General features: G+C 46.0%; 1 protein-coding gene across 1 annotated transcript; it reads left to right on the top strand.

The window, feature by feature from the left end:
• Nucleotides 1–1,196: 1,196 nt before the first annotated feature.
• On the top strand, nucleotides 1,197–3,122 carry LOC308308776 (ATP-dependent DNA helicase Q1-like; the record flags this gene model as incomplete). The annotated part of the gene is made up of 1 exon (XM_080754229.1): nucleotides 1,197–3,122. The coding sequence occupies one exon, from the start codon at nucleotides 1,197–1,199 to the stop codon at nucleotides 3,120–3,122; it is 1,926 nt and encodes a 641-aa protein (XP_080610355.1).
• Nucleotides 3,123–12,801: the final 9,679 nt, after the last annotated feature.

The following is a 12,801-nucleotide window of genomic DNA, read 5'->3' as shown; positions in this document are numbered from 1 at the left end:
ATCCCCTGACTATTAAGTGGTTTTATGTTTGATGCTTCAATTCATGGGTTGCATTTGTAGTCCTACAGCGGCCATGTTGAGGACCAACACAGGTGTTCCGATTGGCGTAGAACATTAGTTCTATACCAATCAGACAAATTGAAACACCTGTGTTGGTCCTCAACATGGCTGTTTAGAACTACAAACGCAACCCATGAAATTGCCTATTTTACTAAAACTAGGGGCTCACATCTAGCCTGCTTCCAGACCATAGACCCCGCCCACTCTCAGAGTGGACTGTTTCTCTGGTCTGGAGCTGAGTACATGAATCGGCAGTTATCAGCCAAAGTTTTCGGCTTCTCCAATGAGCGCGGGGGTGGGGGTGGGTCTAACGATTATCCAATCCGCGCCGCAGCCCGTATTTTCAAGCGACATCATCATCAGAGCGTCATCATTAGAAGACGAGGTGCTCACGTGGGTGCTCACGAGGAGACCTGTAGTGATTGGGTTTTTTAAAAATCAAAGCACCTCCCACCCCCCTCCCTTCCAGAAATCGCCCACAATAGGGCACATGTTTCAGACTACTGCGTGAGCTGAGTGAGTCTGAGATCAGGCTAGCTCACATCTAGAGTTTGGGTCGATACGCGGCCCTCACACTGCACAGTGGATCCGACCAGTATGCCCATAGGCTATACTGTATGTACTCTGTTTCAGTTCGATGTCCCTTTTTAAGCCCATACTGTATATGGAGATCACTGAAGTCATCACTATATTCACATATATGGGCATGCCCCCTGTAAGAGCAATTTGACTTTTGAGCCATGTTTCTTATTTTGATGATGTCACTATGAAGGCCACGGTCACATGTTTATTTTATACAGAGTATAGGACTTTGGAGAGAATAAATGTTATAGTTTATGAACTCAACGACAACATCTGGAACCACAGGCGTAGCGACCCCCCGCCGGGCCCCAATGCAACGTTTTCACCACAGGTGAAAATAAACACCACATGTTTATTTTACATGCCAAGTATTGGACTTGGACTTGGACACTACACGCTGCTGTCTAGCAACCTTGTTTAGGTCTGGAGGAACAACAGAGACTAGAGAGGCACTGAAAAAGGAGAGTGAACTAACTCTAAGCTGAAAGAAAGAACCACCAGCATCTACTACTATGATTGTGTTCCTCAAGGTGCCTCTGTGAACCTGTCTGAATATGGATGGTGACAGCAGTAATGATGTGCATGCGGAGCTGGACTCTGTGGAGGCTGATCTTCAGGTTGTGGAGATCAAGATCGCAGAGCTCCTGGGGAAGCAGGCTGAACTGAACGCCCGCAGGAAGAGGCTTCTGCGCAGGCTGGAGGAGGCCTGTGATGCTGCCCAGCCCTCGGAGTCCGCTTCTTCCGCATCGTCATCTTCATCATCAAAGTCATCTGGTGCCGAGCGGGCGATGACCAAGCAAGACCTGAAACGCTATGATAATCCTGACTTTGCTTGGTCCAAGGACGTGGAACTGCATCTGAAGGATTCCTTTCAGCTGTCCAAGTTCCGCCCTCTCCAGCTGCGGGCCATCAACCTGAGCATGGACGGCAGAGACCTGTTCCTCGTCATGCCCACCGGACGAGGGAAGAGCCTCTGTTACCAACTCCCTGCTGTCTGCTCACAGGGTTTCACTTTGGTTGTCACTCCCTTGGTGTCGCTGATGGAGGACCAGCTCATGTATCTGAGGTCCATAGATGTGTCAGCCGTCACTCTCAATGCTTCTAGCAGCAAGGAACACACTATGATGGTCCTGAATGGAATGACCGACACGAAGGCCCCTTTCAAGTTGGTGTACGTGACTCCAGAGAAGGTAGCCAAGAGCAAGATGCTCATGTCTCGGCTGGAGAAGGCCAACAACGCAAACCGCCTGCGTCGCATCGCTGTGGACGAGGTGCACTGCTGCAGCCAGTGGGGCCATGACTTTAGACCTGACTATAAACTGCTGGGCATCCTGAAGAGGCAGTTCCCCAATGTCCCGTTGCTGGGGCTGACGGCCACAGCCACCAGCAGCGTGCTGAAGGACTGCCAGAAGATCCTGTGTGTGCCTCAGCCAATCACCATCACCACATCCTTCAACCGCACCAACCTCTATTACGAGGTTCGACAAAAAGATTCCAACATTGATGTGGCCATTAGCGACATCTCCTCACTGATCATGAATCGATACAAGGACCAGTCAGGCATTGTGTACGTGTTCTCCCAGAAGGATGCAGAGGTGGTGTCGTCAGACCTTCAGAAGCGGGGCATCCAGGCTTATCCGTATCACGCCAACATGCTACCTGAAGACAAGTCACACGTTCACCGAAATTGGACCTCCAACAAGATTAAAGTGGTGGTCGCCACAGTGGCGTTCGGCATGGGCATCGACAAGCCTGACGTGAGGTTTGTCATCCACTACACCATCAGCAAATCTATCGAGAACTACTACCAGGAGAGTGGACGGGCAGGCAGAGATGATCGTCCCGCCGACTGCATCGTCTACTTCGGGTTCGCCGACATCTTCAGGATCAGCACCATGGTGGTGATGGAGAACGTGGGCCAGAAGAAGCTGCTCCAGATGGTCGACTACTGCCAGAATGTCGACAGGTGTCGACGGTCTCTCATGGCAGTTCATTTTGATGAGGTGTGGGATGATGAGGGCTGCAACGACATGTGCGATGCTTGCCGTCATGGAAAAGACTGCGTCACTGTAGACGTCACGAAGCATGCGCGGGACGTGGTGCAGATCGTGGAGCTGTCAGCGTCCATGGATGAGAAGATGACTCCTCTGAAGGTGGTGGACGCCTGGACGGGGAAAGGCCCCGCCAAGCGCAGGAACATGATCCAGACCACCTCCATGTCCCGGCTCAAGGCAGAGGCCATCATTGTCAGCCTACTGCTGCTGGGTTACCTCAGCGAGGATTTCAGCTTCACCCCGTACACCACCTACTTCTACTTGAAGGTGGGACGCAAAGCCCCCCTGCTCAAGAGCCAGGGTCACACCGTGACCATGACCACCAGGAAGACAGGGGCTGAATCTGCCACGGTTAAAGCCTCAGATGCGAGTGACCAGAAAAGGGCCAAAGAGCAAAAGAGAACAGTTGAGAGTTTGATGATATGATGTGATGACATTGTAAATACTTTTTGTACCAAAGCGTTTGCTAAATATCTGATCTAAGCTGATTTAAGTAAATCTATATTTTTATATTATATCTAAGTACCAAAAGCCAATGTTTTACAGTATTGTCCCACAGTCAGGTTACTAGAGTTCATTTTAAGGTTCATCCACTCACGCACAGTCCTGTCTCACACGCACGCCAGCATGCACCTAGAGCGTGATCACCTCATGCTCACCTCATGTCACCAATGATATAGTAGTGCATGCTCTGTGAATGTTGTTTTGCATGAGTTAGCTTGTGCGCACCGATACTCCTCAGCCGCCTTGAAAAAGCTACATTTCTCTGTTATCTTCTGTGAATGATGTTTTGCACCTGTTTTGCACAAGTCAGCCTGTACGTGCAGATACCCGCACCCACGCACTTGCGGGGTCTCAGCCGCCTTGGAAAAGCTACATTTCTCTGTTATCTGTAAAGAGAAACCCAACGATTCCTGGCACAGCCCAGGGGCGGGGGAAGGAGGAGTGAAGATCACGTGGTGATGGGGCGGAGGCAGACAGCCTTGCCCCCCTGAGTGTGTGGCCCAATCATGCCTGCCCAGCTGAAGAAACATCCAATAGAGTCCAGCCCGGGACTCCTCCCACGAACCAATCAGAAAGTCTCACCTCCCCTGCTGAAGACCTGCGAAATACTATAAAGACTCTTGTTACTTTCATTTTGCGTCCGTCTCTACGAGAACACCACAGCTTGCTGTTGTGTGCTTTACTGAACGAACCTCTTGGTACCGGTACTTGGATTATTTTCTCTTTTGTCTCCTTACATAGATTTTACTTAGAACTTAGAATAGCCCATTTGTGCAAACGGTATTGATATAATAAAGTTAACTGCTATTATTTTAAATAGAAGTCTCCTGTTTTTAGTATTGATTTCACTGGCACATCCATACTCATTCTTGTTCTACGCATAACCTCACCTTCTGAAGTTTTAGTGCAACTTAGGCGGAGTAGAGAGGCTCGGGCCTCGAGCCTTGTTCTTCTCGTTTGGAGAGAGGTTCTTCCAAAACCTGGTGACCCCGACGTGATGAGTTTTGTGCCTTTTTAACAATTTTCGAGATTCAAAATTTTCGGAAAAAACGCGTTGTTGCTTTCCCTGAGTGTTCCAGTTCCAACCAGTACAACAGGTGATCACCTACAATATCTAACAAGGTAAGCACAAACCTCTTACACTGAAATTGTGCACATTGGCATAGGTTCTAAATTTAGTTGTGCTGTTGTATGAACTGTCAAACATTCTAGTTCGATAGGAATATTACAGTAAAATCTGTGGGACAAACACTGCTTGGGAGCGTAGTATAACTGCATCCTACTGTAAGGAGCGCAGTATAAAGAAGTTGCCTACTGTAAGGAGCGCAGTATAAAGAAGTTGCCTACTGTAAGGAGCGCAGTATAAAGAAGTTGCCTACTGTAAGGAGCGCAGTATAAAGAAGTTGCCTACTGTAAGGAGCGCAGTATAAAGAAGTTGCCTATGTGTAAAAGTGTGAGGGGAGTGCATTTCCCAATAACACAACGGTGTATCCGCCGTATTGTAAATAATAACAGTGTCTCTGGAGTACAAGGGGGGCTGTTACGGTGTCTCCGCCGTGTTGTGAATGTTTAAACAGTGTCTCTGGAGGACAAGAGGGACTGTGAGAGATTGTGAGAGCGAATGGAATAAAGTGAATGATTGATGATTTGAATGAACTCAATGTATAACGGACTGTTTTAAAAATAGTTAAACAATTTTGTAAGCTCTCTAAATAATTTTAGTAGATAGAATACATCCCAGCGTTCCTTCTGAGCATATATATTATATATATTGTCAGCATATAAATCGGGGACTACAGTTTGAGGCATGGGACATGTATATTGTTGTTATTGATATTGGTGGTTCACTGCGAGGGCAGGCATTTAGTGAGTGTGGTTATTGTGAGCGTTGACAATATTGGTTAACAGTTTCAAACAAGCAAGTCAGTTGGTAATGTTATACACATAGCATAAGATGCCAAGTACAAGTCGAGTTTGAGATGTGATTGACCAAAGGTTGTCATTTGAGGTGTTGTAAGTGTTGGTTTGACTATTTGCCCTGTCCTCGCTGACTGCGCCGCGCGATTCCTTCTAAGTGAACATTTTTGAATTAAAACCATTTTTGAACATTTTAGAATAAAAACCAATCTTGACTGTCTCAAAGAGTCCAGAAATTAGAAAGTCTTAAGAAGCTTCCGACCATTAGATGGTTTGGATAAAAATACTTAAACAGTGTTAAATCATTAATTAAACCTAGTATAAGTCTGACAATTCCTGCCTGTGTACTGTTGTAAGACGAACAGCTAAAGTAAGAATATCTTTGTCAATGTGTACTACAGTAACAGCCTATTTTACTGAAGCTGGTGTACTAACAAGTTATATATAGTTCATCTCCCAGTCTCGATTGGTGTTTTAAAATTGCCGTCAATTATCATAAACATTGGTTCATAGAAATTCAGAAGACACATGGACAAATTAGTGAGACCTAAAAAATCAGGACACAGACTCTCAAAAGGCAAAGACAATCCAATTATGACTCAACCAGTGAGCCAGGGTTGCAAGACATCGAGAAAAATCCCCAAACCACTTAGAGAGCCTTCTGGGTGGACCAGAACTAGTTACACTCTAAAAGAATTGGAAAGTATAAGAAATGATCCCTGGGCTTTTCCCTTTTTCCCCTTTTTGCCAAATGAGTGTTTGGTAGCTGTGATCAGAACCGACAGACCCGGGGAAGAAACTGAAACCATTATTTCTTCCTCCCAAACACAAAATGAAGGGCTAAGGCCCATACACACAGTACTACTCCACTCTAGAAACTCCACCGAGAGGGACTTTCCCCCGACTATAAGTTGGTCTACGACTCATTACAAACATTTTCTAGCAAACTGTAGGCACGTGTCTGACCAGCACCAATCAGGATCTGTGTCTCTGCTGCCCGACAGAGATCCATTCACTTCCGAACCTGAAACTGAAGGGTTCTCTGAACATGTCGCGATTTCGGTGACATACAACCCGAAAAACCCGACTGTAATCTGGAACAACCCAGAAATCCAGAGGTTCTGTGAATTGTCCACTAACTCGGAAGGCAGCAGAGTAGTGGTGAAATTAGGATATGGACGGACCCACACTTGGGCGTCCCAAATTACCAAACTCAGAGCAAGACTAATATTGAGTGACTTACAGGCAGGCCGCACTATTCCTAATTGGAAAGACCACAAGTGCACAGGTCGGACTTGTGCTACTCCATTGACTCCACTCCCTAAAGTTGAGCAGGCTAATCCATTCTTGCCCCCAGACGCTGAGCGTCGTTCTCTTAATCAGTCAACTCCTTTCCTATTGTTACTTCCTGCGGCCCCTGTTTCAGTGCCTGATCTGCCTCAGGATCCAGACGTCCCAGCGGTACCTACAGTAGCATCAGCCCCGCCCCAGAGCCCAGACGTCCCATCTGGGGTGCCTGCTGCAGCGCCGGTTCCGCCTCAGGACTTTGTTCCCCCTGCTGACAATCCCAATCCAATCATTGAAGGGCTGATAATCCCTGCATGTTTAATATTGTGAGCTGAACAGTCAAATTTAAGAAGTCCAATTGTCAATGTGTACTACTGTACCGGCCTACTTTACAAGAGATGGGAAACTTATAGGTTATAGTTCAACTCCCAGCCCTGAATGGTGTTTCGACATAGTCATTGGTTATTGCCATTGTGTGTTTACAGAGATTTTAGAAAATAGGGCACAATTAGGAACAAGGATAATTGAGGTCGAAACCCGTCAGTGCTGTCTCTGTTTCATTAGGAGAGGAGACTGAAGGACAACAGACTCTAATAGTTCTATACATTTCAATAAATTATATTTCAGAACAGACCCATTCCGTCCAATTGCAGAGCCTATTTGTACTCACCACCCGTTAGAATTCTGTTTATATGAACCAAGGTCCTTTTTGGATAGAGAACCTTTGAGATTTTACAATTTGGGAATTTTTAATGTCTGACATCCGTCCACTGGTTTACTGCGCTTCTAACCTTGAAGGTGAACTGTTTAGTTGGAGTGCTACCCTCAGCACGGAGTGGAGTTTTAAAATAGTAATAGGTCCAACTGTTACTTTTACTGAAAAATTAATGAATCACGATCAACTCCTACACCGTATTGCAGAGCTTTTTCAAATTCATTGCCCCATGTGTTTAACTGATAACGGTGAGTGGCAACAAATAGACCAATACAGAGAGAAGTTCTTGAAGTCCACCCCGCTAGACCCCATGCGACGCTGCTACCCTAACTTAGCAACTCTAGGAACACCCATATCACTCGAAACACCCATAGGAGGCTCCCCTGGTCAGGAATCTGAGGATGGGGAAAGGGGAAGAAAGAGTAACAGTAAGAGAAGGGGGAGCAAGAGAGAAGAAGGAAAACCGCAAGTAAAGATAGTGACGGTCCTCCAGCGAGGATGAGAAAACAGGAAAGAAAAGTAAGTTGAAGGGGAGGAGCTCTGACACGAGGCCAAAGAGAAGTGAAAATGCTCACTCCTCTGAGGGCTCAGAGCGAGACAGATTAGATGACGAAAGGGCCAGGGTGAGGGATAGACACCCAGCTGAAGGATTGAGGAGATGAGAAAGCTAGAGTTGGAAAGAGAAAGGTTGTTAGAATGGCAGGACCAGGTTGCAAGAGCAGAAGAGAGGAAAAGAAAGGATTATGAGGGCTTCCCTCCAAATCAGCGAAGCGACCAGGGGCCGCCTCCGTCACACCAAAATGCACCCACTCACAGTCCATATAACCTGCCCCCCCCCCCCTTACACAGCACCCTCTCCCGCAGGGATGGACGGGTACCTCCAAGGTCTCTCTCAGGCCAATACCCACCAGCCCCCACTACAGCCCCACCTGACATACACATAGCCGTACAAGCAGCAATGACTGACTACTTCAGCCAGAACCAAAATTACGCCCAAGACCAAGGTTACTAGGGCTGCCCAAGAAGATTGAGGGTAGCTGCAGCAGAGGAAGCCAATAAGCCATTTATTAGATGTTTCCGAGAAGGACGGCATTTTCAATGTAGTCCTGTATCAGAAACATAAGGGGGATGGTGGGGAACGTAGTGTAATAGCACACTACTCAAAGATTTTGCTCAAATGATAGTAAGTCTGTTAAATGTTGTGCTGTCATGTACTAATGTCTGTTGTTCTATGTCTCCACAGAAATCATCTATTGATAACTGCATGAACACCACCTCTGACGCCAAAACAGGATAACTGAGAGATCTGGGCGTTTAGATAAGAACCTACACTTACACATAATTTAGAAATTGACTATGCCCAGATTTAAAGAAAGAGTTGAAAACATATAGTAAGTCAGAGAGTGATATTAGGATATATAGGAACACCAAGCCCAGCCGTCTGAAGTATACCATGCTCTTGACTGTACTTACGCTCCTCAAAATATGGATGTTTGTACACTTGATAACTCCTGTCCAAGGTGCAAACCGCATATCCGGAGGGACCAAGCATCAGATTATTATCATCATTACATGTTCTGTACTGAGGGAGTGGATTGTTCCACTCACGTGAAAGGGTACTGGTATACTTACTACGGCACTGGTTATCATGTATACGCATGCTTAGGAAATTGCAAGGACAATTGTCAAATTATTGCAGGATCCCGCCCCTTGTCCAATCGCCATAACGGAGGCTGCAGAGTTGTGTTCCCACGACACCTCCCCAGGCACTGTAGCGTTAGGTATATCTCTGTGCGAACGCAATATCCATCTTAATGACGGTTATTGCACCTCTGTGGCTCTAGATGGCACCCTGCTAAATGTCTCATGCCCATGGTTTAATGTATCCGTTTCTCACCTCAGCTATGCTGCTGTGTGGACTTGCGGCAGAGCCGCAAGACATTTTCTCCCACCCAAATGGAACGGCTGCTGCCACCCGGGTTATATTTTTACCAGTGTTATAATTTACCCTGTTGTTCCCCCAGAAGATGACAATGCCCACAATAGAGTTAAGAGGAGCCTAACACCCACCACTGCCTGGGCCACTCCAGACCAGACTCAGACTAACTTAGAATACATTAGGGCCAAGTACCCAGGTTACACATTCAAGGACCCATGGACTGACTCAGACTCCCAAATGGCCTATGGCCTAGGTGCCACCACCTTTATCACCTCTGGTGTGACTGAAGAGTTCACCCTGAAAAAGATTAACACTCTAGCTGCCGAACTGCTAATGTTACATGACTCCCTCTCTGACCTCCAGCTGGCAGGTCAGCTCCTAACCAACGAACAGTCCCAAATCAGGACAGTAGTCCTCAGAAATCGTGCTGCCCTGGACTGGATGACGGCTAAGGAAGGTGGTGTGTGCAAAATGCTAGGTGGAAAATGTTGTTTCTTAATCCCTAATAATCATGCTAACATTTCTTCCCTCATCTCTCATTCTCGTGATGCCATAGCTACCATCCCACAGCCCCAGATTCCAAACACTTGGTTTGACTTTAGCTTACTAGGGGGCTTTAGCAACTGGTTTGTCACCACCATTCTCCCAGTCCTGTTGATCGTAGGGCTCATCATTTTCGTAGCCATACCAATGTTGAAATGCATGATTAACAAAGCTGTCCGCACTGTTTACCCTTCTACTGACTTCCAGCTAGCCCAACTGACCGAAGGAGAGGTCCACCAACCTCTCCTGGATCTTGTTACGGACCAGGTCCGTCCACCTCCTGTTTACGAGGAGGCATTTGAGTGAGCTTTTGTTTTTTACATACTGATGGTTTAATCCACCCACGCATAGACCAGCCTCCAGTCTACTTACACATTGAACCCGTTGTTTTCTATAAGAAATTGTTTTTCCCTGCTTGTGTGAATCCCTAGCATCCCCAAAGGACTAGGTGATATAGTTTTAGGTATTTTCTGCACTGATTTCTGTTTTACCCCGAAGGGGGTCTTGTGTCAATTCATGTTTTCTGATGTCATCTTATGGATGTTGTCTTACAACCAAAAAAGTAAAGTTGGACAGTCACACAGGAATGACAGGGGTATGTTGATCACAATTGTAACAGAAAAAGTTAGGGAATCTGATCAACAATACCCCACTATAGACTGACATGTCAGTGGCTAAAAACTGTGGTCTGTCCAACCAAGTGAAAACTCTGGATTCAGGGACCAAGTTGACCTTATGGTCAAAAGATAGAAACTGACAAGTATGAAATAGATGTCATCAGAAACATAGAATCCTGTGCCATTGTTTATGTGTTAGTTGCATCCCAAAGGGGGTGCCATTTATTGTTTCTAAGTTATTAAAAAAACAAGTGTTGATTCTGTTGACCCCCGCTCACCATATTTTTCAGAAACGTTACCCAGTTTAGGTGGACTTCTTAAAAGAAGTCCAAAGGGGGAGTTTAAACTTTTCTGAAAAATGTGCCAAGTATCACATCACTAGTTAGTGATCTGCCCTGGAGGCAGATCAAAGGGGGATTTGATGATATGATGTGATGACATTGTAAATACTTTTTGTACCAAAGCGTTTGCTAAATATCTGATCTAAGCTGATTTAAGTAAATCTATATTTTTATATTATATCTAAGTACCAAAAGCCAATGTTTTACAGTATTGTCCCACAGTCAGGTTACTAGAGTTCATTTTAAGGTTCATCCACTCACGCACAGTCCTGTCTCACACGCACGCCAGCATGCACCTAGAGCGTGATCACCTCATGCTCACCTCATGTCACCAATGATATAGTAGTGCATGCTCTGTGAATGTTGTTTTGCATGAGTTAGCTTGTGCGCACCGATACTCCTCAGCCGCCTTGAAAAAGCTACATTTCTCTGTTATCTTCTGTGAATGATGTTTTGCACCTGTTTTGCACAAGTCAGCCTGTACGTGCAGATACCCGCACCCACGCACTTGCGGGGTCTCAGCCGCCTTGGAAAAGCTACATTTCTCTGTTATCTGTAAAGAGAAACCCAACGATTCCTGGCACAGCCCAGGGGCGGGGGAAGGAGGAGTGAAGATCACGTGGTGATGGGGCGGAGGCAGACAGCCTTGCCCCCCTGAGTGTGTGGCCCAATCATGCCTGCCCAGCTGAAGAAACATCCAATAGAGTCCAGCCCGGGACTCCTCCCACGAACCAATCAGAAAGTCTCACCTCCCCTGCTGAAGACCTGCGAAATACTATAAAGACTCTTGTTACTTTCATTTTGCGTCCGTCTCTACGAGAACACCACAGCTTGCTGTTGTGTGCTTTACTGAACGAACCTCTTGGTACCGGTACTTGGATTATTTTCTCTTTTGTCTCCTTACATAGATTTTACTTAGAACTTAGAATAGCCCATTTGTGCAAACGGTATTGATATAATAAAGTTAACTGCTATTATTTTAAATAGAAGTCTCCTGTTTTTAGTATTGATTTCACTGGCACATCCATACTCATTCTTGTTCTACGCATAACCTCACCTTCTGAAGTTTTAGTGCAACTTAGGCGGAGTAGAGAGGCTCGGGCCTCGAGCCTTGTTCTTCTCGTTTGGAGAGAGGTTCTTCCAAGTTCTGGAGTGCCCCCATGTTGCTAAAAAGTTCAAGTTATACCTTCCCTAGGGCCCCCCTCCCTCCCCTACTCGAAAGACAAGATTGGAAAAAGAGGAAACATCATCTGTCGCGGTCAATGAGAGAGAGGTAAGCGTGACTCCCCGCCACGGTGGGCAGCAACAGCCATCCAAAAAACTTTGAGAACCACTGACATGATAGAAACATACGTTTTTCAAAAAACCTCTTAAGGATTCAGGCCCTATTTGGACAACACCGGTCTCTAGAGAAAGCGGCAAAATAACATTACGTTCTCCCATTTAATCCAGTGTTCATGACTAAAACTAGAAATACTGTTCCTACGAAACAGTGCGGGCTCACATGGAACACCATGTATGGGCACAAAGATCTACCCAACAGGCACTCCAATATACAGTATATGGGCATAAAACTCTGCCCAACGGGCACTCCAACATTACTTCTGAGACTTACTTTATATACTTTAGTATCTAATGATTGGGGAGAACATACTACAAAAGATTCCATGTGGGTGTTGTTGTTATCTATATCAGGTTGCACTTGTTGGTGGTGATGTCACCAAGTACTAAGGCAAGGCCTTTCTTTCTGTCACCAAGAACGCTGCTCCTCAAGGGCCCTGCATTTGTACTGTCGGTCATTTTTTGGGGGAGAATAACCTTGGTCTATGAGGTTTTGGTATAATATACTGGTCTCGCCTTTCAGCGAGCCTACAACTATGTAGTATCCATTCCATGTCGCTAGGTGGCAGTGACGGACTATCTGGCAGTGTGTGACATCATGTCCGCTCTCCTTCCTGTCACAGCATAGTTTACATAATCACCATGGCAGCGTACAGGCTCCGCTGCTTTGCAGCGTCAGCCATGACATGACATCACACATTTTGAGGATTCCCTGTAAACTCGCCAGAGGATCGTTTTCAAAGATTTTCACTCTGGGAGGAGGTTTTTCTTTTTGCGTTTCCAACCCCTGAAAATGCCGTTGTCGTCTAAACGGATGGCGTGTCTGACATCTTTTTTTTGCAGTTTTCTCGTGGAAATGGAAGACACTTTGTAGAATCGGCCTCAGGTTTAGGAGTCTAAA

The sequence above is a fragment of the Nannobrachium achirus genome, assembly GCF_963921795.1.
Source record: "Nannobrachium achirus genome assembly, chromosome: 23".
Taxonomy (NCBI): domain Eukaryota; kingdom Metazoa; phylum Chordata; class Actinopteri; order Myctophiformes; family Myctophidae; genus Nannobrachium; species Nannobrachium achirus.
The sequence above is the reverse complement of the archived record's forward strand: the minus strand, read 5'-3'. Positions and strand labels throughout refer to the sequence as shown.